At 41.9% G+C, this 25,877-nt stretch overlaps 1 protein-coding gene across 1 annotated transcript in view; it reads right to left on the reverse strand.

Annotated features, from left to right (window-relative positions):
- Erc1 (ELKS/RAB6-interacting/CAST family member 1) overlaps nt 1-25,877 on the reverse strand; it is a 288,788-nt gene that overhangs the window by 15,530 nt on the left and 247,381 nt on the right. Inside the window, 1 exon segment of the mRNA XM_076940435.1 lies at nt 8,637-8,825. Coding sequence (XP_076796550.1) covers nt 8,637-8,825 — 189 coding nt within the window.

Genomic DNA, 25,877 nt, shown 5'->3' on the forward strand with positions numbered 1-25,877 from the left:
TAATGACCAAACCTTGTTGTCAGGTGGGCTCAGTGGTACCCCAGTGTCTGTGGACTACTGCCTATGGCTGCATGACACTACACAGGACTTAAGGTCGAACACTAGGGTTCTTCTGTCCTACAGGGGACAAGTGAAGGGGTAGCAAATACAGCCCTGAAGGGGTTAAATAAACTCTTCACTACTCCTTACTACTCGCTATCCCCTTTTCTCCACAAGGACCCACAGGATTGGGTGGTACGCTCAACTGCAGTACTCTGAGACATGCTCAGCCTGAGCTGGCAGCATCATGACAAGAAGTTCTGCATTTGAAAGTGTCAGTTTCTGCTGGAGTTGACATATTGAGAGAATTTACTTCCTAGGTTGCAAGGAGCAGCAGTGGCCAATACCTGAACTAGAAGCCTCATTTGCCACCTGGCTTTCCCATCTTGGAAGAGGCATTTCACCTCTTTGGCTTCAGCTGTCTGGAGACAGGTGCTCTTCAGATTCTTCCCAGACGTCATGATGTCTGACTAAGCAAAGCCCATCCCTGGGTTACCTTATCAAATGAGAGTCAAAGGATGAGACCCAGCTGGAAGCCACAAGCTTTTTCTAGCTCATGAGAACTCCACTGCACCTACTCTGGGTCTCATCAGCAGGTACCAGAGACTCCATACTTTATCTCCCAAGATTTCCTCCTTCTGCTTGCTGCATTTTGAGTTTAGTTTGTAGAACTCTTTCCTCAGGAATGAATGCTCATCGGATTCAGTTTTGCTTCAGCTTTGCAGATGTAGTATGATATCCCATAGACTCCACATGTATCAAATAGCATGAAGTCAGAGAATCTGGAGACGGAGGATGTTTTAACACCATGTGTGCTTCGATGACAAGACTAACCTTTTGTGTGAGGATCCCTGGAGTGGGCACCATGCCTGGTCCATCATACTAGCTTAAAGTCACCATCACATCACATGCTTTTCTGCCAAGTTGGAAATAAGATCTATCTGAAATCTGGCTCATAGTCTCATAGTTTGATTTAAAAAGTCAAGACTCAGTCTGATAACATTAAAACCATTATTTTTCACTGATAAGGACCCCATGAAAAATTTTATTCACTAGAACTTGATCTTTAGGGCTAAATAGTGAACATATGTTATGTTCAGCATTTTCCTCAATGCTCAGTGGCCTTTTGCATTAAAGGGAGGCAGAGCAGCAGGACAGCTGTTGCGCTGTGCGTAAGGGTACCACCACTGTATCCACCCCACAATGTTCCTGATTTTCCTTGTAGATACCAAATACAACATACTATTCTTACACTGGGAATGAATGGAAAAAGTATTTAATGTTTGCATAATCTCAAGCATGCAAAAATGCTATTTTGACTATAATTCTATATAGCAAGTTCCCATTTCATCTTCATTTCCTCAGTGTAACGCTGGGAAGTATCCAGAGGCAGGGCAGGAGGTTGGGTTCTAGTGTCCGAAGCCAGTGCCCTGTCATCGTTGAACCTCTCCTGTGCTGTCTACTCAGCTCTATGCCATGGTCCCCCTCGTCACAGCAAGACCCAGGCACCCTCCTCTCTGCCCCTCAGCACTGGGATTATAGGTGCATGCTACTTTGCCTGACTTTGAAATGTGGGCTCTAGTGTGTGGGGGTCAGACTCAGATCCTAATGCATGTTGCGCAAGCATTTTTTATTAACTGAGCCATCTCTCCAGTTCCAATTTTTATTTTTTTTAAATAAGCTATCATTGCCAGATATTTCAGCGTCCAACTAGTAAGATACTCTGGAAAAAGAAAATGCCAGTTTATGTAAGACCAGAGCTGAGAAGAAAAGCGAATCTCCCATACTGTGTATTTTTCATAAATGTGTCAAGACACACACAACGTGTACACATTCCTGTGCTCAGTTCTGAGGCAAACACATTTATCTTCAGGGCTTGGCTACTCTCTTCCAGAGGGCTGCTCTCGCCTTTTGCAGCCTCTCACGTGCTGCTGCTCTCAATGCTTTGGACAAGACTTCAGCAATGGAGCTGAGAAAACAAGTTCAGACATCACAAAAAGAAGAAAAGCAGATCACAAACAGAGACTGGGAACCAGAACAAATCTGTCACCCACCAAGGGCCATTCTTCTTTCTCTTTCTCTCCCTGCAGTTTCTCAGGCTCTGCCCCCACTAGCTCCTGCGCCCCTTTGGCTCACTTGGGTGGCACAGCAACCAGGCAAAGCCATCCAAGAGGCAAGAATGGAATGTCATGCCTATGGCCAATGACTGATGAACCCTGAGTGGCAGAAACGACTTTCAGACTCTGTGCTTAGTACCACACCAGCATGGTCAATCCTGAATCCACTTCTTTCAAAAGAGGGGTGGATGCAAGTTACCCAGCAATTGGAGAGAACAAATGAAAAGACAAGCCAAGGAGACAAGGCCTGAGCTAAGTTTTGGAACAATATTTCCTGAAAAATGAAAATGGGACCAAGTGCTGGGAACAGAGATTAGAACCCAAGCTCAGTGACCCACAGAGCAGCTTCCCGATACAAATTCACTGCAGTGTGCTCCAACCCGATGGGAAGCTACCATTCAGGGTGGAAAAAATTTTTGTTTTCCACTTTTAGTGTTTTCATAGAACCTATCAGTTGAACTGCTCTAATACTTCAAAGGGAGGTTAGAGGTGAGGTGTGACCTTTAAACAACAAAATACTGACATACAATGAAAAGCAGACATTTAATTATGTGCATGCATGTGTGTTGGTGTGAAAATATGTGTGCATGAATGCAGGTGCCAATGGAGGCAGGAAGGGGTCAGACCCCCCAAGATCTGGAATGTGGTGGTTGTGAGCTGCCCGACATGGGTACTGTAAGGCATGTGCTTTAGGTGCTGCCCCATCTCTCTACCCAGCCCAAAGCACGGGCCTTTAAGTTTATAATTGTATATGTGTGCACATGCATGCATACATGTCTGTGTACACATAGGGCACACATGAGTGTACGTAAGGAGGGTAGAAAACAAACTCAGAAATCATCCCTCAGGAGCTGTCCATCTCCTACCCCTCCTTTTTTGCACTACAGGGGACTGAACCCAGGGCCTCACAGGTACTAGGCAGCTGTTCTACCTCTGACCTATAGCTCCATAGCCTTGTTTTTGAGAAAGGGTGTCTCACTGGCCTGAAGCTTTCTGGCTAGGACAGACTAGCTTTCCAGCAAACCCTGGGCTCTACTTGCCCCTCCCCCAACAGCTGAGATGGCAATGGATATGCTGCAGCACATTTTAACTTTCCCCTCTCTTCTCCTCGTGCTGGCCTCTGCTCACTCCGGCCCAACGGTATGTATGTATGTATGTATGTATGTACATATATACGTATGTATGTATGTATATATATACGTATATATGTATGTATGCATGCACATATGCATGCATGTATTTATTATATGTAAATACACTGTAACTGTCTTCAGACACCCCATAAGAGCGCATCAGATCTCATTACGGATGGTTGTGAGCCACCATGTGGTTGCTAGGATTTGAACTCATGACCTCTGGAAGAGCAGTCGGTGATTTTAACCATGGAGCCATCTTACCAGCCCCACATTTCAATATTTATTTATTTATTTATTTATTTATTTATTTATTTAGACAGGGTATCTCTGTATAGCTTTGACAATCTTGAACTTGTTCTGTAGAGCAGGCGGGCCTCAAACTCATGGTCTTCCTGCCTCTGCTTTCTGAGTTCTGGTATTAAAGGCATATGCCACTACCACCACCAGGCTTCAAAAATTTAAATTTATTTTCTATTTAAATGTTTTTGTATGTACATATTTATGAATGTGTTAAGTATGTGTAGGCATGTTTTTGTACACAGGATAAAGTTTACCCTTGTGTTATTCAAATGCTGATTTCTTTGCCCTTTTATCTTGTTTTAATCCAGATATGGCATTGTAATGCTTGTCAGTTCTTGTCATTTATCCTGCCTTGTCAATAAATGCTGATCACTCAATGGCTGGGCAGAAGAAAGAATAGGGTAGGACATCCACCAGTCAGAGGAAAGGGAGAGAGGAAGATTCAGATCGGCCAGGAAGACAGCAGAACTGGAGCTGTGAGGAAGTTGAGATCATGGAAAAACACCGGAAGCCCAAAGAACCGGATCAATATAAGAAGCAAGTACATTGGGGTAATGGCTGGGAGCCAGATTAGTTTAGAGATTAAGGCAGATCATTTAACTGCTCAGCTTTTGAGGTGCAGTTTTAAATAAATTCTGGTTTCTCGGGTTTAGAATAAGGTAAAGAATTACAGCTGCTGGATTAATTTACTAATTACATTTATATAAAAATAATTATATAGTTGGCACCCAATGTGGGGTGTCAAATGTATGTATATGTATGTATGTATGTATGTATGTATGTATGTATGCATGTATGCATGTATGCATCTATCTATCTATCTATCTATCTATCTATCTATCTATCTATCTAGTCTATAGTGTATGTGTTTGGGTGTGAATGTGGGCATGTCAAAGTCAAAGGACACTCTCAGAAGTCCATCTTTACCTTTTACCTTGTTTGAGACATGGCCTCTTGTTGGCCACTGCTTACACTGGGCTAACTGGCCCATAAGCTTCTGGGAGTTTCCTGTCTCTGCTTCTTATCTCCTCTATGGGATGTGCTGTATAGCATCTAACTTTATGTGGGTTCTGGGAATGCAGAGTCTGATCCTTACATTTGTATGCCAAGTACTTTATCCTCTGAACCTCCTCAGCCTCACACTTGGCTTTTATACACAGGCTGTGGGATCAAACTTAGATCCTCAGTACTTTAGCAATGAGGATATCTCCCTAGCAACTGTCTTATATTTTTGAGACAGGGTCTTACATTAATTCCCTTTCTGTTGCTATGATAATAAAAAGAAACTTGTGGAAGAAAGAAAACAAGAAAACAAGAAGAAAGAAACAAGAGGCTGAGAGCTCATCTCTCAACCACAAGTGTGATGCAGAGAGGGCAAACTGAAGTAGGGTGAGGCTGAACTGAGACTTTTTTTTTTTTTTTTTTTTTTTTTTTGGTTTTTTGAGACAGAGTTTCTCTGTATAGCCTTGGCTGTCCTGGAACTTACTCAGTAGACCAGGCTGGCCTCGAACTCAGAAATCCGCCTGCCTCTACCTCCCAAGTGCTGGGACTAAAGGCGTGCGCCACCACTGCCCGGCGAACTGAGACTTTCAAAGCCTATTACCAGCAACATTCTTCCTCCAGTAAGGCTGCATCTTCTAAACCTTCCCAAAAAGCATCACCAACAGGGGACGAAGTATTCAAGACCTAGAGCCTATTTGGGAATCATTCTCTTTTAAAACACCACAGAGAACATTTTATCAACTTCTATAGCTTTTGGAGCTTGAAATAGTTCATAAAAAGTAATATGATGTGGGCCAGGGGAGATGGCTGAGCGGTTAAAGTGCTCGTCCTTCAAGCAAGAGGACTAGAGTTTGGATCCTCTGAATTCACTCACATAAATGCTGGGTGCCAAGGCAACCCACCTGTACTTCCAGCTTGGTAAGGAAGATCCCCTTAGGAAGCCTGCTAGTAATACTAGCCATGTAGGTCAGCTCTGGGTTTCATTAGGACATTCTGTCTCAAACTAAGGCCCAAATATTTACATGCTCCCCAAAGTTGAAGAAGTATGTACTGATTTATTTTCAAAATCTGTCTTTTATGCAGCCTGTATAGAAATGAACAGGACTACATATAACTGACTTTGAGGGTGTTAGAGAAAGAAGCTTTGCAAGGGTGGAGGGCAGGGACAAAGGGAGGGAAGGATGAGAGGGATTGGGGTATATCATGTGACATTTACAAAGAACCAATAAAAAGTTAAAAAAAAAAAAAAAAGCTTTGTATAACAGCCATAAATACATGCTCTGTGTGAGGGTCAGAAGATTCTGGGAACCTTAAAATGCTGTCCTCCCTCCACCCAGTTGTGTGAGAAAACTGAGGTGCCCATTTTATAGACCTGGACTACCACACACCTACTGCTCACCTGCTGCTGCTGCCCCAGAGTCCATAGAACCCCAACACCCCCTTGCAGTGCCCACTTCCAGTCCTAGCTTCAAGCTACTGCTTTGAAGGGCTAGAGCTGGATGGTCACAGATCCTAGGGTAAAAGGTTGTGCTAACCAGATCCTAACTCTCTCAAGAAAGACCCAGAAGAATCCCACCCTTTAATTATCCCCCCAGCTGTAGATATCTAGGATGTATTTACAGGAAAGACCACTCCTCTGACCATATTGAGGAGTATGCAGAACAGACAGGAGGAGAAAGAGGACACTTCTGGGTACTTCTTTAACCTGAAATTCTACTTTGGTGAAATCAACCTATACCCAAAAAATACAAAATAAAAAATGAGACAATACATATTTGACTCATTACATATTTAAAAAATAATGTTATGTTTTCTGTTGATTTGAAAATAAATAAAGAATATAAATCAACTAAAAATCATATTTGGGGCCTAAAGAGACAGCTCAGTTGGTAAAGCACTGCTGTACTAGTCTGAGGATCTGATTCCCAGCATCATGTCAAAAGCTGGGTATGGAGCTAAAACCATCCAGTGGAAAAAGGACAGCATTTTTAGCAAATGGTGCTGGTTCAACTGAAGGTCAACATGTAGAAGGATGCAAATCAATCCATTCTTATCTCCTTGTACAAAGCTCAAGTCCAAGTGGATAAAAGACTTTCACTTAAAACCAGATACACTGAAACTAATAGAAGAGAAGGTTGGGGAAGACCCTCGAATACCTAGGCACAGGGGAAAAGTTCCTGAACAGAACACCAATGGCTTATGCTCTAAGATCAAGAATTGACAAATGGGACCTCATCAAATTACAAAGCTTCTGTAAGGCAAAGGACATTGTCAATAAGACAAAACAGCAACCAACAGATTGGGAAAAGATCTTAACCAATCCTACATCTGATAGAGGGCTAATATCCAAGATATACAAAGAACTCAAGAAATTATACTCCAGACAACCATATAACCCTATTAAAAAATGGGGTACAGAGCTAAACAAAGAATTCTCAACAGAGGAAACTGGAATGGCTGAGAAGCACCTTAAGAAATGCTCCACATCCTTAGTCATCAGGGAAATGCAAATCAAAACAACCCTGAGATTCCACCTCACACCAGTCAGAATGGCTAAGATCAAAAACTCAGGTGATAGTAGATGCTGTCGAGGATGTGGAGCGAGAGGAACACTCCTCCATTGTTGGTGGGACTGCAAGCTGGTACAATCACTCTGGAAATCAGTCTGGCAGTTCCTCAGAAAACTGGACATACCATTACCTGTGGATCCAGCTATACCACTCCTGGGCATCTACCTGGAAGATGCTCCAACATATAACAAGGACATATGCTCCACTATGTTCATATAATAACCAGAAGCTGGAAAGAACCCAGATGTCCTTCAACAGAGGAATGGATACAAAAAAATGTGGTACATTTAGACAATGGAGTATTACTCAGCTATTAAAAATAACGAATTCAAGAAATTTTTAGGTAAATGGATGGAACTAGAAATTATCATCCTGAGTGAGTTAACCCAATCACAAAAGAACACACATGGTATTTAACTCACTGGTAAGCGGATGTTAGCCCAAAAGCTTGGAATAGTGAAGACTCAATTCACAGACCACATGAAGCTCATGAAGAAGAAAGACCAAGAGGGAACGCCTCAGTTCTACTTAGAACAAGTAACAAAAATACTCAAGGGAGCAAATATGGAAACAAAACATGGGACAGAAACAGAAGGAGGGGCCATCTGGAGACCATTCCACCTGGGTATCCATCCCATGTATAGCCACCTAAGCTAGACACTGATGTGGATGGCTGGAAGTGCATGCTGTCAAGAACATGATATAGCTGTCTCCTTAGAGGTCTGCCAGAGACTGATACATTCAGAGGACGATGCTCACAGCTAACCACTAATATGATCAGGAGTTTCCCAATGGAGAAGTTAGAGAGAAGACTGAAGGAGCAGAAAGGGTTTATGACCCCATGAAGAAAGCAACAATACCAACCAACCAGAGCCCCCCAGGGTCTAAACCACCAGCCTGGGAGCACATAGGGAGGGACCCATGACTCCAGCGGTATATGTAGGGGAGGATGGCCTTGTTGGGCATAGGTGGGAGAGAAGATTCTTGGTCCCATGAAAAACAAACACAGAGTGAGGGAGGACATGTGAGGGTGGGGAGGGGGTAGTGGGGGCACAGCCTCATAGAAGCATGAGGAGGGCGGATGGGATAGGAGGTTTCTGGGTGGTGGGAGGAAGTGGGGTAAGGGGATAAAATCTGAAATGTAAATATAATACCCCCCTCCCAAAAAAAAAGTTGGGTATGGTTGTGTGTGCTTGTAATTGCAGAACTGGGTAGGGAGAGGCTGGAGGATTCCCCAAGGGTCACGGTCAGTCAGTCTACCTTAACTAGTAAGCTCCAGGCTAGCAACAGAAGCGGAATTTAAAAAAAGCTGAAAGCTCTTGAAGAATGACACGTGAGAATGATGTCTGGTACACACACACACACACACACACACACACACACACACACACACACACCCTGGAATCAAGTCCTTATCCCCAAACACTACCCATCCAGACAGGGAAGTGTGCTTGGGCCACAGCTTAACCTACCTGCTCCTGAGTCATCTTCTGCAGCTCATTCTCCCAAGCTGCCTGTTCACCATCTGCATTATAAGAAGCTGGTGGAGTGAGTCCACGGAGGATTAAGGGGTCTCGGTCATGGCAGAGGGCTGTCAGGTGTCCAATATACAACTTTAACTTGCTTCTATTTTGGTCAAGTTCTAAGAGGGGCTGGATGATCTGAGGTGAAAAAAAAGGAAAGTCAAGGTTAGTCTGAAATGAGAAGTTCGAATATTCCTTATGCCTCCCAAACCAAGATGAAAGCTCTCTGTACTACTGGAATCTTCACAATTATAGACACAAACAATTTCACAGTGTTGTTTTCCAGGAAGTAAGGAAGGACTATGGCTGAGCATATCAATAACAGATGGAGAACTCTGTACTGAGTCAGAAGACTGAAACAGGACTTGTGTGTGTGTGTGTTTTAAATTATGAATTACATTTTATTTATTGTGTTGTATACGGGTGTGCTTGCCGTGGCATGTGTGGGAGTCAATTATTTCCCTTCACTATGTGAGTTCTGGGGATTGAACTCAGGTCTTCAGACTTGGTGATATCTTTATTGCCAAGTCACTTTGCCAGTCCAGACTAGCTTGTTTGTACAGAGATGTTGTTCCTGATGTCCAAAGCCTCCAGTGACCCTACAAGTGCTCTGTGCACTTCTTTATGAGCAGATTTCAAAAGGCTGCTAGAGAAAATTGCTCATCTGAAAGCCTGGGCAACATACTTCACATGGCCTTCTACCTCCTAGAATGGAAGAAAAATTCAGTCTCTGGAGAAGGTGCGTGTTGTTCTTGGCTTAGACATATGATGAGAGAACTCATTACTAAATCTGTCTCAGCCTGGCTGAGCTCCCTTCATTCATTTCTCAGAGGCTATCTGATATTCCTTCTCTGCACACAGTGACTAGTAGATCTTTGCATAACACTGAGTACCTGACTCACAGCCAAGGCCCGAAATCTCCACTTGTAACATTGGTTCTGTGTTTTTCTTAAGAGACCTGTTGTAAATTTCTTTCCTATCTGGTTCTTTTTGCCCCAGATGAGTAACTAGTCCTTGGATTCTCTTTGGGAGTATACTGACCAATGGATTCTGTTTCATGTTTCTTGTGACAGCTTTGGGGGCAAAACTCTGGCCAGGTACTGGCAGTGAGGTCACAGCTCAAGGTGATCAAAAAGAGCCAGTCCAAGTTTTGCATTCCAGTATGTAGCTAGAGCAGCCATGGGAGCTGCTGAGCCTTGGCAGAGTTCCCAGGCCATACCCACCAGAAACCTGTACCTGCTGCATGCACGAGCCTGACATTTCTATTACCAAGACACCTCTATACTATCTCATGCATACGGGACTAGGTCATCTTCAAATAGAAACAAGGCCTGATATTCATTTGAACAGTAACACCAACTTCTTTATGAATCCTACAATCTAAGTGGAGCCTGGCGGGACAAATTACAGAAAAGTGAATCAGTTTGGCATCACTCTAATACACACACACACACACACACACACACACACACGAGAATATATGTATATATCTATATAATTTAAATAGGAAAAAGGTTAAAAATGAACTTCTCAGAGTATGTTTGTTATGACGAAAAGGTTCCATCCAAATGTGAGTTTTTATAATTCTATGCTTTGTAGTATGTGTATGTGTCTATGTGTGGTGTGTCTATGTGTGGTGTGTCTATGTGTGGTGTGTCTATGTGTGGTGTATCTATGTGTGGTGTGTCTATGTGTGGTGTGTCTATGTGTGGTGTGTCTATGTGTGGCGCTGGTAACTGAACCTAGGGATCACACAGATTGGGGAACTACCTATCACTGGCCTAGGCCCTTAATTTTTTTTAATATAAAATTTGTGAAAGGGTCTTCTCTATGATAAACAGGTTGGCCTTGAACTTGTGATCTTCCTGCCTCAGCCTCAGAAGTAGCTGTGATAATGTTCATATTACTAGACCCAATTCTATAATTATACATGTTAAGGAAAATAAATTATGACAGGAGAAACATTTCCATTCTAGCTGAGAGCTGTTTCTTTGTAAGAGGATTTGCTGTAACAGATTCTCTAACTGGTTTCAGGGGCCAGCTTTTGATTGCACTAGGACAGTGGTTTTGAAGGTGTTTGCTTTAACTTCATTTCCATTTAGCTAAGATAACTAGTGAGCTTTTGAAAGACTGAGAAACTATTTCTGTATTTTTCAGAGTAGAGAGTGAAGGAAGATTCTACAATATTCTATGTGTATGGTTAATTACCTATGAGTTCTAAACACACAGATCATTTGACATTTCAATACCAGGATAGAACGAACCAAACCACTTCCTACTCCATCACACCTGTTCAGTTAAGACAGCCTGTTGTTTTCTCTTCTTACTCTGCTCTTGGGGATTTTTGTTTGTTTGGCTTGTTTTATCTTGAGACAGGGACTCCTTCTGAAGGCAAGTTGAAAAGAAATGCCATGCAGGATCCATAAATACTGTCTGTCATCTGTTCACACACAGCTTCAGTACATTATGATCCTTGAAGCTTAAGTTGTGATCCTCCTGCTTCAGCTTCTTGAAGCTGGGATTATATAGGTCAGTAGGATTAACCCTGGTTCTCCTCTGATCTAAGTGTATTTAGTTGGTTATAACACTCTGAGAAGTTATCTATGTACGTATCATAAAGATTGGATGAAAAAGTGCTAAAAATTATTAGAAACTGAAGTATTTGCCCTTGGGGAACTAAAATTCTATTGTTTAGAAGATGTAATTGGGATCCAGCTCAAGGGGAGGCCCCCAAGGCCTGACACTATTACTGATGCTATGGTGTGCTTACAAACGGGAGCCTAGCATGACTGCCCTCCAAAAGGCCCAACAAGCAGCTGAAGGAGTCAGATGCAGATACTTGCACCCAACCAATGGACAGAAGCCGGGGACCTCTGTGGCTGAATTACAGAAAAGTTGGAAGAAGGTGAGGAGGAAGGCGACCCCATAGGAAGACCAACAGTCTCAACTAACCTGGACCCCTGAGATCTCTCAGATACTGAGCCGCCAACCAGACAGCATACACCAGCTGATAGGAGGCCCCAGTCACATATACAGCAGAGGATTGCCTGATCTGGCCTTAGTGAGAGAAGATATATTTAACCCTCAAGAGACTTGAGGCTTCAGGGAGTGGGGAGGTCTGGTTGGGTGGGGTTGGATAGGTGGGGACATCCTCTTGTAGACAGGGGAGGGGTGCGGGGAAGAGGTATGGAATGTGGAGTAGTCAGAGGGCAGACCCAGAGGGGGATAAAGACTGGACTGTAAAAAAAAGGTTAAAAATAAAAAAAAAAATGACATTTATTTCTTTGTGTGTTTGTGTCATGGTGAGCATGCACAGGTCAGAGGACAACTTGAGGGGTTTGTTTCTCTCCTTCCACCATATGGGTCCTGGGGATTGAACTCTGGTCAGCAGGCTTGGTAGGAAGTGCTTTTATCTGCTGAGCCATTTCTGCTCTTTCAGAAAACCAACGTTTGGTTCCCAATACTCATCTTAGGTAGCTTACAACTGCCTATAATTCGAACTCCAGGGGACCTGATGTGTGGCCACTACCAGAAGAGGCACCTATAAACATACACACATACACACATACACACACACACACACAGCCTTTAAAGGTCCCTATATATGTGTCAGCTACTCTCAGTCTTCCTAGAAAATTAGTTTTACATCTCCCAAGTCTTCTGTGGCTGCCTACAATTCTGACTCAGTTATAAAAGCCCTGGGTTCTTTATTTGCTGACAGCTTCAGAGGCAGATTTGCTGTTCATATATTAACTGCATAAACATTAGTGGGTAGCTCTGACTCTTTGTTGAGTTACTGTCTACTGCATTTGAAGGTAGAATGTATCAGGGAAGTCCCACTATTGACTGACTGACTAATGTCCCAGATACACCTACCTGTCTTACTGCCGTTCTTTAATAGAGGCCCAGGAGAGAGGAGGAGGCCAGGGAATAAAGTTCACTACTTCTCCATTTCTTCTCACTGAGCGATCCTTCTAGTCAATACTTTAGTTGACCAGGGAGGTCAAAGATGGAGTGTTATATTGTTTGCAAAGTTGTGGAGCTATATATTACATTCTCACTTAGGGCAGCTCATTTATGAGAAAGTTCTTTAAAAATACAGAAAAACTCTATGGTACTTTTATTAAACTAATCAGGTATACTGCCTATCAAGTCAAGTTAATGAAAAGAGAAATATTAATCCAGTTTAGCTTTAGTGAACGCCTGAGTGGTATGCTGTATTCTAACCAATGGGAATATATGAAGATGCAGTTCTGCTGTACAGTAAAAGGACTTATGAGATACGTGATTCATGTTTTGGGTATATATAATAGTTGAATTGTATAATACATTTATCCTTGTTTTAGCCTTTAATTTTGAAACAAATGCTAAGAACTCTTAAATTGCTAAATAAAATATTTGCCTTGGTTGAGATTTAGCCTGACTTAGTCCTCAAATATGTTTATGAAATCCAAGCTTTTTATTTTTTAATCCGTTGGGATGCACGCTTCGAAACAATGAGCCTTGCCATCTGAAGGACGAGCCAAATGATGAATAGATTCCCTAAACATGTTTGCTGTTGTAGTCATCCCTTTCTAATCCTAACAAGAGAAGGTAGAGTTACTCTCACTTTACATATCATTTACAAGAAATATATTGGATAGAATGTGCCAGCAAGTTCTAGATTGCATCTAGGCTTAGCTGGAAGGATAGTACAGCCACTTTTATTTAAAGTACGTCAATAAACACCTAACATTTCAAAGGTAAAAAATAAGGGCTAGGGCAGAAGTTAAAGTGAGAGCGTCCAGAGCCCTCCCCTCACGCCCTGGCCCTCCCCTCCTAGCTCTCCGTCTGCATCTGGCCAGCTCTCACAGATTACACACTGTGACCATTATGCATTTATTTTCTACCACACATAAAAAGATCTCCCAGGAACACTTAAGTTAGGAGATAAATTCTTTGTTTCAATTTGATGCTTACTCATAAAAGAAGAGAAACTCCCAGAATGTTATCCATATTATAAATGTTGACAAAGGACTCAGGTTTTTGGCTCTGTGCTACACAAAATCTGTGTCCTTGGGATCTTTGGGATGACCTCGTATCACCACATTAATTAATAAGAGATACCCGACCATTGCCATCTGTTTAATAAAGTTTTTGGACCAGAAAGTCACTGGGCCCCTCTCTCTGAAAAGAGGGGAGATGAGGCGGGATACTGAGTGGGGACAAGTAGGAGCACAGATCCAGGGTCACTTGGGTCAAGGGATGGATAAATGAATAAATGGGTAAAAAGAAAAAAGAATTTTTGTTTGAGACAAGGTCTTACTTACTATGTAGCTCTGGCAGTCTTGGAACTCACTCTGTAGACCAGGCTGACCTCAGACCCACCTGTCTTTACTTCCCAAGTACTGGGATTAAAGGCATGTGCCATCACACCCAGTGATTAGAAATCTTATCACTAATAAATACCTGGTTCTACAAGTAGAAAGTTTTTCTGAAGACCTTGGATATAAGGGCTTTATGGCTTGTTAAAATATAAGCTTGTCCATGAAAACTGCAAAAGACTATACATTTTAAAATATGAAGAACTATGGTAATCCTTTTTGAAGATACATCATTATTTTCTCTTAGTTTTATAGTTCAGAAATTTACTATGAGCTTTCCCCCAAGAAAGCATCACCACTGCAAAAAAGGAGCAAAGCATTCCCTATTTCCTGACGCTGTACTCAACGTTGATAAAAGATAGGGAATGGGGATGAGGATGTAATCTATCTTGCATCGTCACCACAGAACCACCTCCTGTATTCTGCTTATTATCCTTCATGCAGTTTAAAGTGATGGCACCTTAGGCATTATAATGAATTAAATGTATGGGAAGGATAGGTCTGCCCACTCGTGAGGGAAGCGAATCCGCTGAGCATATGGACTGTCTGTATATGCGATTGTGGGCATGGAAGGCTCTAGGCATCACAGTGCTCACTCTAATGGAGTCATTTACCAATGAGTGGGTGATACTCATGCACAGAAGAGGATGACACAGGTAAATGCAGCATTAAGTGGAGAAAATGCTCTATTTAAGGGCACAGGTTTGCTTTACAAAGTAACCAAGCAAGGGTTTAGCCAGATAAGGAACAACAAGATAAATAATAATAATACTGATGATGATTAATAACAATACCAAACAACCAAAACCCCAAAATGCTATGCAGTCTACCATACTCAGAACATGAAGAGTAGATGTGTTTCAAAATTCTTCCCTGCTGTAAAGAGCTAAAAAAAGATGAGAAAATCTTCAATTCAGTCTTGAGTAGAGGCTTACCACTTAACTGTGTTTTAGTTAAAAATGAGTGGAAAAGTTAAAGATTGAAAACTTAAAGCAGTAATATATGGTCTGAATGACTTGTTGATTAATTAAGTTCCCAAACTAAAACTAAGGATGAAAATGAGAGATAAAATGAATCAGACAAAGAATAAAAAAGTCACAGCTTCTGAGCAGACAGCAGTCGAGGACTGAGACTTGATGTAAAACAGAGGCACGTGTGGGCCAAAGGCAGAAAGATGGCCGCCACCGCCTTCTTTGCATGCACATACATTTAGGTGTCAAACTGACAGTTCACACTCCATTCTGACCCTCTGATGTTTCATTACTGAAATAATCCCAATGGAATCACTGCTTTAGTTGAGTACAATGTCCTTCTTGGCTTTGGTAACACATATCTGTTGGATCTGAAAAAGTAGCAATATGACAGTTGCTATATGAAAAATGTTTTTAAAAAATAGAGAAAAAACCATCCTTGTAGAAAATCTTCATAGTTTATCCTTCAGTGCTGGAAAAAAACTTACTCTAAAGCTGGGTATGGTGGTCCAAACTTTTAATATGTTTGCTTGGGAGACTGAGGCACAAGAATATGAAACTGGACCAGCCTGAGCTACACAGGGAGATAGATTCTGTGCCGGAGCTGGGGTGTAGGAAGACTATATACATAGATTCACATCTAAATTTTGAAAGAACTTAATGAGGAAATCCTAAGGACAGATACCTTATTATTTTCTATAACCGAGTAATGGTATATTATGAGTGTTTAGAAGCAAAGAATGATATAAACTTCAAATGTAGAGACCAAAGAACAGGGGTCAGAGTATGCCAGAAAATACCTTTCCCTATCATGTTAATCCGTCTTTAAAAACTTGAACTTTATTATTATTGTGTGTGTAAGACAGGGCAGCATCATGTGCCCTGTCTTACACACATGTGTAGAAATCAAGGACAAGTGTGCAGAGTTGAGTGCCCCCTTCCACCTTTATGTAGGATCCAAGAATTAAGCTCAGGTCATGTTTGCCAGGTAAGTGCATAACCTACTGAGCCATTTTACCAGCTTGAATCCATTTCATAGTAGCAGTTTTCCCAGATTCTTTTCTCAGAAAGTATACATTTGGCTCCGTGGAACTCACTGTGACAGTTAATATTGAATGCCAAGTTGATAAAATCTACAATCACCTAGGAGGCAGACTTTGGGCATACCTGTGAAGTATTATCTAGCTTAGGTTAGTCTTTGTTCATGTCTGTGAGGGGCTATCTTGGTGGTTAGGTTAACTGATGTGAGATGTCCCACCATCAATATGGGCAGCACTTATCCCTGGGCTCATGTACTGCATCAAGAGGAGAAAGGTAGTAAACATAAACACTGCACACTGTTCACTGTGTCCTGAGTGCAGATGTCAATGAGGAGTTGCTTCCAGGTTCTGCACCAGGACTTCTCTACAACGGACTGACTCTGAACTGTGAGTCTTTCTTTTTGAAGCTGCTATGTTAGGGTATTTTATCACAGCAGCAACAAATAACCAGATGCCTTGTAGTCTACATGCTTTAAGCACCCTGCTCAAATATGTGCACCATACAACTCTGAGGGACTCCTGGTCTTCCTTAAAACAGAGTCTCATGTAGTCCAAGCTGGATTTGAATTTACTATGTACCTGAAGATAGCCTTGAACTTGTAGATCCTTTTCCTTCTACCTCCCAAGAATTGAGATTTCAGGCATATACTAACAAATTTAGTTGAGTGATTCTTTAAAAATATTATTTGGAAACACCAAATGACCCCTAGCCTGGTGCCATGTGACCCAGGTGGGCCGTGAAAGCCTGAAATGACCTTGGTCAGGTGTCAGGTGGTCTGGGTGGCACAGCACCTGAAACCACCCTAATCTAGGGCTAAGTGTAAGCCATCACTGGAAGGCAGATCACTCAAGACAACTCCCAGGCTTTGGTTGAATGCTATGCAGTGGTGTGGGCAAGGAAGAGATGCCACTTGCCACCTACGGCAGGCAGGAGAGCTGCCCCCACCCCCACCCCCCCGCAAGGTCATGGGAGCAGGAGAGCTGGACCTGAACCTCACATGGGCAGCACAGTAGAGCTGGCCCTGCTTAGTCCTAGCTGGTGCCACATGACACAGGTAGGCAGGGCAAGCCTGAAATGACCTTGGTCAGGTGCCATGGAGAGCTGGTGGGCTGACCAGCTCAGCTACCACCCAAGCCTAGATCCACCCCAACATCTATCCTATCTATGAGCTGCTGGAGTACTTGAAGGGGCCGGTCTGCAGATCCAAAGCTGCAGGATCCTCATGACACAGAGCAACAACAGGATCTCTGAAAGGAGTCCCAATGAGGATCTAGTATTGATAGTGTAGCAGAAGCCAGAGGCCTCAAACCAGACCAATGACTTATTGTAATAAATATTTGTAAGTAAAGAAGTGTGGACAAAAGGGTATACTGTGGGACACACTGTGACACAATACACAAGCATGTGACAACTTCCACAATAGATTTTTTTCTTTCGGTGGAGGTTGCAAAGGCAGAGAGTGGATACAAAGGGACAGGGGATGAGGGGGTTTGGGGTGCATGATGTATAGTTCATAAAAAAAAAAATCAATAAAAAGTTTATTCTCTCTCTCTCTCTCTCTCTCTCTCTCTCTCTCTCTCTCTCTCTCTCTCTGTGTGTGTGTGTGTCTAGAGTTGGGAATGTGCCAGGTGATGAATGTGGAGGTTAGAAAACAAACTTACAGGAGTCTGTTCTCTTTGTTCTCTTTTTATAGTATGGTAGTCATTAAACTCAGGTCCTTAGGCTTGGTGGTAACACTCATACCTCTGTTAGTCTTTATCCTAGGTTGCCCTGTGGACTTCAGCAGCTATATGCTTTAAGCGATTCTATGGCTGATGGGAGATAGCCAACTGTGCTTGGGTCATCCACAGGGTCAAGCCTCTCTGCCTTGTTCATTTTACCAAGCATTGGGTCTGCTAGGCTTCTGTTACATGTCCAGCTAATAAACCATTAGACATCTTGAATATGTATCATTTCAAAGAACAAGGCAAAGCCATTCTAAGGAGACAGGTTTCCCTCAAACATTTTGAGTTCAGTGTTATACAGGTGGTATACATGAATGGTTTCAACTTCTCCTGGTTTGGCTAATATGCTGTCTCACCACTCACACATTTCTGTGAACGAGAACTAAGCATCAGGTTCGGGTGTTACTAAAAACACACGCACTTACTACCAGCACAGGGAATAGGGTCTGAGTGGCTGAGGCTGGGCTGTTCTCAACAGGAGCCTCTGCTGTATGCTGGCATGTCCTAGAGTCATGACAGCCTGCAGCTCTAGAAAAGCACAGCTGTTTGCTTGGCAGTTTAACCTTGTGTGTTCCATGTCAATCATTACACTCATGACATTTTATTAGCTATCCTGGAATTAAATGAACTTAGGTGATGCTCTGTAACCTATGAGTTTAATAAAAAACTGATTTGAATTGGTGTGGTCACTCACACCTGTAATCCTAGCACTCAGGGCACCGAGACTGAGACTAAGACTGCCAAGAGCATGAGGCATCCTGGTCTACAAACTAAGACCTGGTTACAAAATAAATAAAACAGACCGAACAGAGCTGTACTTACTTTGGACAATGCTACAGATAGCAACAGCTGATGTAGAATCCAACAACTCACAGCCTGTTAAATACAAATAATAGTAGTGTGTGTCTGTCTGTCTGTTTCTCCAGAGTCTCACTATGTTGTCTAGGGTAGCCTTGAACTTGCAATCTTCCTGTCCCAGATTCCTAAGTGCTAGAATTCTAGGTGTGCTCTGCCTAGCAAAGTATTCTACATTCTTCAGGGCAAGTGAAATAAAGTTGCATGGTTGCAGTGGCTATGGCTAGAAATGGTTATTTAAACACAGTGGTCAGAAGCAGGCAGGCCCTTGCTTGGTGACATCATGCACAGGGTATCCAGTTTCAGAGGCTGCTTTCTGACATGGGGTTTGGGGGTGGAGGGAGGGAGGAAGGGAGCTATGGAGATGGAAGGGAGAGAGGGACAGAGGGAAAACAAATGTGTGTAAGGTAATGTCTGTGCCACCTAGGTTATATGCTACAAAATCTTCAGTACTTTCTGAAGATAAGCTCGAGTTTTGGAGACAGATGGACTGTCTGAATTCTAGAACCTGCCGTATTCTAGTGGAGAGGCCTACAACATTGGCAGAGAGAACCTCTGCTTTGTTAACTTCTACAATAATCATCAGCTAGGGTTCATTATCTATACAATGGGAATGTTCTTGGCTGTTCTGTGAGGATTCAAGTACATATAAAATAAACCCCAGTGCTCAGCTGCACCAGGGACTGGAGAAGGGAGAGAGGAAACCAGGAACTGGAAAATTATGGTTTGTAGACCACATCTAGCAATGCTGCCTGTTTCTACATGGTTCTGAGTTAAGGATGCTTTATACATTTTTCTCTTTTGGAGACAGGGTTTTTCTTCCTATGTAGCCCAGGCTGACTTCAAACTCATAGCCCCCTGTCTGAGCCTTGTAAAGGCTGGACTACAGGCTTGAACCACCAAGCCCAAGTTCTTTTTCTTTTGCCTTTTCAATTCACAAAATGAAAAATCTAAAGAATATTTTGTGATACACAGAAACCATATAAAAACCAATTTTATAGTCCATCAAGTTGTATTAATTTATAGCCACACTCAATTGCTTGTGTGTTGTCTATGGCTACTTTCAATAGTGTGATAGAAAAGCCAAATATTCTGACAGATAACATGGAATTTGTAAAATGTAAAGCATTTACTATTTAGAAACTTTAGAAATATCTGTAAATTCATAGGCTGAAGAGCCAGGTCAAAGGCCTTTTCGAGCCCTTCCAGAGGTCCCCGTTTCAATTCCCGCACCAACATAGCAGTTTACAACTATAGAACTCTAGTCTCAGTGGATATGAGATTCTTCCAGCCTGTGGATATACAGTGCACAAATATATATGCAGACAAAACACCCATACACATATAACTAAAAAAGTCTTGAGGAAATTACAAATCCTTATAACAGTTCAATCTCAGAAAACAGAGAAATTAACATTAGAGAAGAAATTTTTATACTTTTCATCAATTAATTAACAATTATTTTAAAAAATCATCTCATAACAGGTGTTTATTACTGTTATTAGCAGTAATAATGACCACATGAGGATTTAGATTTGGCAACAGTCATAAAAAGAAATGCCTGAAGTACAATCCTTACTGATACATAAAATCATGATACATTGAAATATTAGAAAGAATAGTAATGAGTTTGTAAACAAGTCATTGAATAAAGAAATTGAGAAAGATATCAAAAGATGGAATGATCTCCCTTTTGCATTCATTGGTAGGATTGACATAGTAAAAATGACCATCTTACCAAAGGTGAGCTACAGATTCAGTGCAATCCCCATCAAAATTCTAACATAATTCTTCATAGATCTTGAAAGGGTAACTTTTAGTTTCATATGAAAATACAAAAAACCAGAATAGCTAAACAATTCTGAATAATAAAGGAGCTGCTGGGGGAACAGCAACCCCCAGCCTCAAGCTGTATTACAGAGCTATAGTAATAAAAACAGAATGGTGTTGGTACAAATTAGACATGTTGGTCAATAAAATTGAATAGAAGACCCAGCCATAAATATGGACATATAATTTTTAAAAAAATGAGGCCAGAAATGTACACTGGAATAAAGACAGGATCTTCAACAAATAATATTGGTCAAACTGGATGGCTACATGTAAAAAAATCCAAATAGATCCATATTTACCACTCTGCACAAAACTCAATTCCAATGGGTCAAAAACCTCAATTTAAAATTAGATACATCGAACATGACTGAAGAGAATTCGGGGAAACAGCCTTGAACTCATTGGCACAGGAAAAGACTTTCTGAACAGAACACCAACAGCACTGGCTCTAAGATCAACAATGAATGTTGGGGCCTCAGGGATCTGAGAAGCCTAGCATTAGCTGCAGTGTAAGCTGCGTGCTGCAGCACAAGGTAACTGCAGTCCTCAGTGATAATTTGACTCTTTTCCACCAGAGATTCAAGTAAGCAGAAGTACCCCAGAAAACAAAGATAATACATGTTTACTGGGGCTGGACAGATAGCTCAGTGGTTAAGAGCACCTGCTGCTTTCCCAGAGAACCTGAGTTCAGTTTCTAGCATCTACACAGAGGCTCACAACTCTCTTTAACTCCAATTCCAGAACATCTGATACCTTCTTCTGTCCTCCTTTGGCAGAAGGCACACACAATGTATACATGCAGGGAAAATGCTGACAGATACAAAGTAAAAATAAATAAATTTCAACAGATGTCTATTGCTCCTTTAAGAGTTAGCTCATATATCATAGTCCGTTTTAACTACTGAGTGTCTACTGAGGTTTCCCATGGCAATTTGTAAAATTTTTCTTGTAGAAAATCTGTTTTGTAGTGTTTAATGGTCTTGAAACATTTATTTACTCCTTATGAACCTGGTATATCATAGGTACAGAGGGTATGCCCAGGTGTGGGGACGCTTAAGAATAGCTTGGTTCTTGGCTGGGCAGGGGCCTGGAACCCCAACCCCAATGGGGCAATAGCAGGTGTTTGGCCACGCCCCCAGAACCCAGGGGTCCTGACAGGTGGTCTAGATCTCCACTGACCCATGCTTTTCAGTCACTAGGACAATGCAGCCCCTCCCAGAAATGTTTGCATCACCATCCACAGGTAGAGGGTGTAACTACAGGCCTCAGCCCTAGAGAGATTTCCATATTGAGTTACCTAAAGGCCAGAGGGCATAGCCAATTATGTATTCTTTTTCCCAGACCCTCCCCCCTCGACCTCCCTATTTAACTCAGGTCTGCCCTGAGTTTCAGGGGGGTTACACATCCAGATTCAACTACAATCAATAAATAAATAATAAACATCAATAAAGCCGTTTTGGAAACCCACGGACTTTCTCGTGTTATTGGGGCCTGCCGTCTTGCGGCCATCGTGAAGGACTTCCCTGCATTCTAGCCACCCTGCCATGCACCCAGAAAATACTTATGGATTAATTTTATTTCTCACTTCAATCAGCTTTAAACCAAAATAATGAACACTTTAATAAGACACATATACTAATTGAATTCGTCTATGTTAAACTGAGGACACAGGTGTAAGCAGCGAAGGAGTGCACAGATGTGCTTTCAACTTGTTAAAACCTGGCATACAGTGCTAAACATCCTAATTCAATTCCAGGAGGACATAACAATATGAATACTAGCTTTTAAAATACTGACCAATCAACAAAATGATGAGCAAATTTAAGATATTTTCACTTGATATCCAGAGTGCCAAATGCAAACTCTGAATAACTTATTTCCTAGTCACAGGAAAAGCAGCTAAAGACCATTCTAGGTTTGTCACCACATCCTCATACTAAAAGTCTGGGATTCCAGTCTTGAAATCTAGGAAGAAACAGCCACAGTTGATGATCCTTCAATGAAGTCTTGTTAACAAGTGTTTTGCCTTAAAATCTGAATTTTCACTAAAAGAATGAGCCATCTGTTTTGAATATTTTCTAGACTAAGCCTCTATTTGTACACTGCTTTGATCTCTTGGCATAATGGGAAAGCAGAGATGCAGTCCAGCTACACCTCAATCAACTGTGCTCATTTAATTTATCCCAGAAGCACTGACTGCCAGACTCAGCTGGAGACTTGGTCTCATCCTAGCATTAGGAAGAGGGGGATGCATCACAGGAGAAGGGCTCTTCTGTTTTGGTTGATGCTACAGTTCTGTGTCCAAGAAAATGTTCATTTAACCACAAATACCTAGGAATCCTACCAGAGAGGATGTATTAAAAAAAAAAAAAAAAAAAAAAAAAAAAAAAAAAAAAAAAAAAAAAAAAAAAAACACCTGTGAGGAGTCAAGGACAAGCTAACAGAAGTAGTGACACAGAGCCCTGCTGTAACAAAGCTGCTGTTGAAGGGTCCAGATAAGACAAGAGTCAACTAATAGCCCTCTACAGCATCACCTAATAAAATAGTGTCACATGATAGCAAGTGTAGATCAGCCTTTCAAAACTAGCATCTAAAGGGGTTGATATCAAAGGGATGACAACCTAAGGGGCTGAGTAGTCAACTTAATATACAATATGCTAGAAAATGTAACAAATACTGGATGGGTCACCCAGGGCACTTACATATGAGCGGTATCAGATTAGATAATAACTTTTTATGGTGTGGGGAAAAACAAGAATATTGAAAATTGGCTAATCTTGCATAAAAGTAAGCAAAATACATGCAAACCTCCTGTGTGTGTGTGTGTGTGTGTGTGAGAGAGAGAGAGAGAGACAGAGACAGAGACAGAGACACACACACACACAGAGAGAGAGAGAGAGAGACAGACAGACAGACAGACAGACAGACAGACAGATAGACAGAGACAGAGAGTGTGAGATGGGATTGAATCCAGGGCCATTGAGACACATCACAAATTGCTAATATTTTCATTCAGTAAGAATCTGTGAGTTTGGTGGGGTTCTGTATTTTCAGATGGCTGTGAAAAACAGGTAGGACGTGAGGGGTCTCATTGCACATAATGATGAGGATATCTGGTTGTTTAGGAAAATGCCCAAATCACAAATATCAGGAAGGGAAGACAAGTGCTTCATTAGTTGAATACTCCTTCATGATATGAACCTATGGATCGAGTGCACATGCTTTAACAGTGATGCTTAAACACTATTTATGTATAAGAAGTAACTCAAACAAGGTAAAGGACACCTCTCTTCCTTAAATCACATAGAGAAAACCACAAAAATGTAGAGTGTATCTGTGAACCACAGTATAGAGAGGTGATAACATTTTTAATGATTTGTTGCTATTGTATAAATATTCTCTTTAGTTAGAAAACTCCAGAAGTGGAGGGGAAAAAACCCCCTGTGTATTATAGGGTGCTTCGTGGAGGTAACTGGGCAGGGCCTAATGTCAGTAGCTAACCTACCACAGTACCTCAAGGACAAAGCAATGGAGTTGCTGAGCTAGTGTTGAGCTCTCTAGAGATTCATCAGAGGCTCAGAAAGATTTTCACTTTTATGATTACATTTTAGTGACGAAAAACTGGTTACAGAGGTCTAGTTTTATGGGTGATCAGAAGAATGCATTTTATAACAGGACACAGGAAGCTGTATAATCACTGCCACCAGTGTTCTACTTACTGCTGTTACCGAGCACTCCCTGAGTTCCTAGCAAAGGGTAACATGCATGGAATAAGTGAGGACATTTAATCCTCACAATATCCCTCAATGAAGATGTAGTCATTCTTTCACTAATTTTAGGTTAGTATACAAAGTAATGGGTTCCACCTCAGCATGTATACGTGTACACATCATACTTTACTCTCATTTGTCCCCCACCCTGCAGTTCCTATTTCTTCCCCCACTTAGTTTCCTATTGTATTTCTCACTTCCCTGAAGAGCCCTCCGTTCTTTCCCTCCCTCCCTCCCTCCCTCCCTCCCTCCCTCCCTCCCTTCCTTCCTTCCTTCTTTCCTAGGCCTCTCTAGGATAGCACACAGGTTTTATTATTATTATTATGACTCAGCACAGAGGCTCTAATGCTTAAAGCTGCTAAGTGACTTGCAGCAGTTACACAGGTGCTGAGGGGCCAGTGTCAGGTCTAAGAGCAAAGCTCATCCTTCAACACCAGGCCAAACACCACGAGAACTGTGCACAGACCTTGTAAGAGAAGCTAAACAAAGAGTGCCTTTTCAGTTTCATAGATGAGATATAGTCTTTTGTTAGAGAAAAAAGTAGGAAGTGTAGGTGCATTATTGTACACAATGACTTCTCTTAAGAAAAAACAGCACCATAAGCTACTGTAAATAGGCAGCTTTGGTGCAAATTTACCAGCCTAAGTAGTCACAGACCTTGTAAATAGGCAGCCTTGGCGGATAGTACCAACTTAGATAAGGACAAGTGAATCACAGGCAGAGTCATAGTGACCTGACCCCTGAACCTTTACCCAACTGATACCCTGTTCTGAACGATATCAGTACTCCCCCTGAACACCTATGCTTCTGATGTAGAGTGAAAAATTATAAAAATCATTTTTAAAAATATATACAGGCTTTTTCTTTACCCCTAGACCTGAGCAAAAGAATGCAGGTTCACTAGTTCCAGAAAGCGGAACTGAATGTAAGATTTCAGGCCTTCACTGCCCGGGGATACATTCGGGGAGGAGTACATTATCCCTGAGTCAGAGGACACATGCTGGATTAACATTCCTCAAGCCTCAGGGAAGAGAACCCACCTGTGGGTGGGGAAGGCCCAAAGCAGGAAGACACATTCCTGACCACAAAGAAAAATGCAAGTCATCTAGGTGAGACTGAGAAATAGTTGGGCAAGTGACAGGGCACCAACTGAGAAATAGTTGAGCAAGTGACATGACAAGACCACATTTTTGAGAGGAATGGGTATACAGAGTGTTTTCCACATGACCCTGATTCACTTAGGTTGCGTTCCTCTGGAATTCTCTGCTATTTTTATGTTATATTTCCTTAGCAACCTTTCACCTCCTCCTCACTCCCTAGGTTTGTGGTTTTCCCCTTTAAAAACCCTTCTCAGACTAACTGGCTTTGTCAATTCAGCTCCTGCGTGAGCAAACGAATTGACCTTGGCCGGCCAACTCTCCCTAATAAACCTCTGCTGATTGCATCCAGGTACGGTATCTTTCGATTTTTGGGTGGTTGTGACTTCCCAAGACTTGAGTAAGGGTCTCCCGAGTTTGGAGGTCTTCACTGTGTCATCCCCTTCCCCACATCCTGCATTTTTCTGTTTATAACCTCTGAGTTAAAAAGTAAAAATTAAAAAAAAACCCTGATATTTCAAAAAAAAAGAAAAAGA

Source organism: Arvicanthis niloticus, chromosome 9 (assembly GCF_011762505.2).
Source record: "Arvicanthis niloticus isolate mArvNil1 chromosome 9, mArvNil1.pat.X, whole genome shotgun sequence".
NCBI classification, from domain to species: domain Eukaryota; kingdom Metazoa; phylum Chordata; class Mammalia; order Rodentia; family Muridae; genus Arvicanthis; species Arvicanthis niloticus.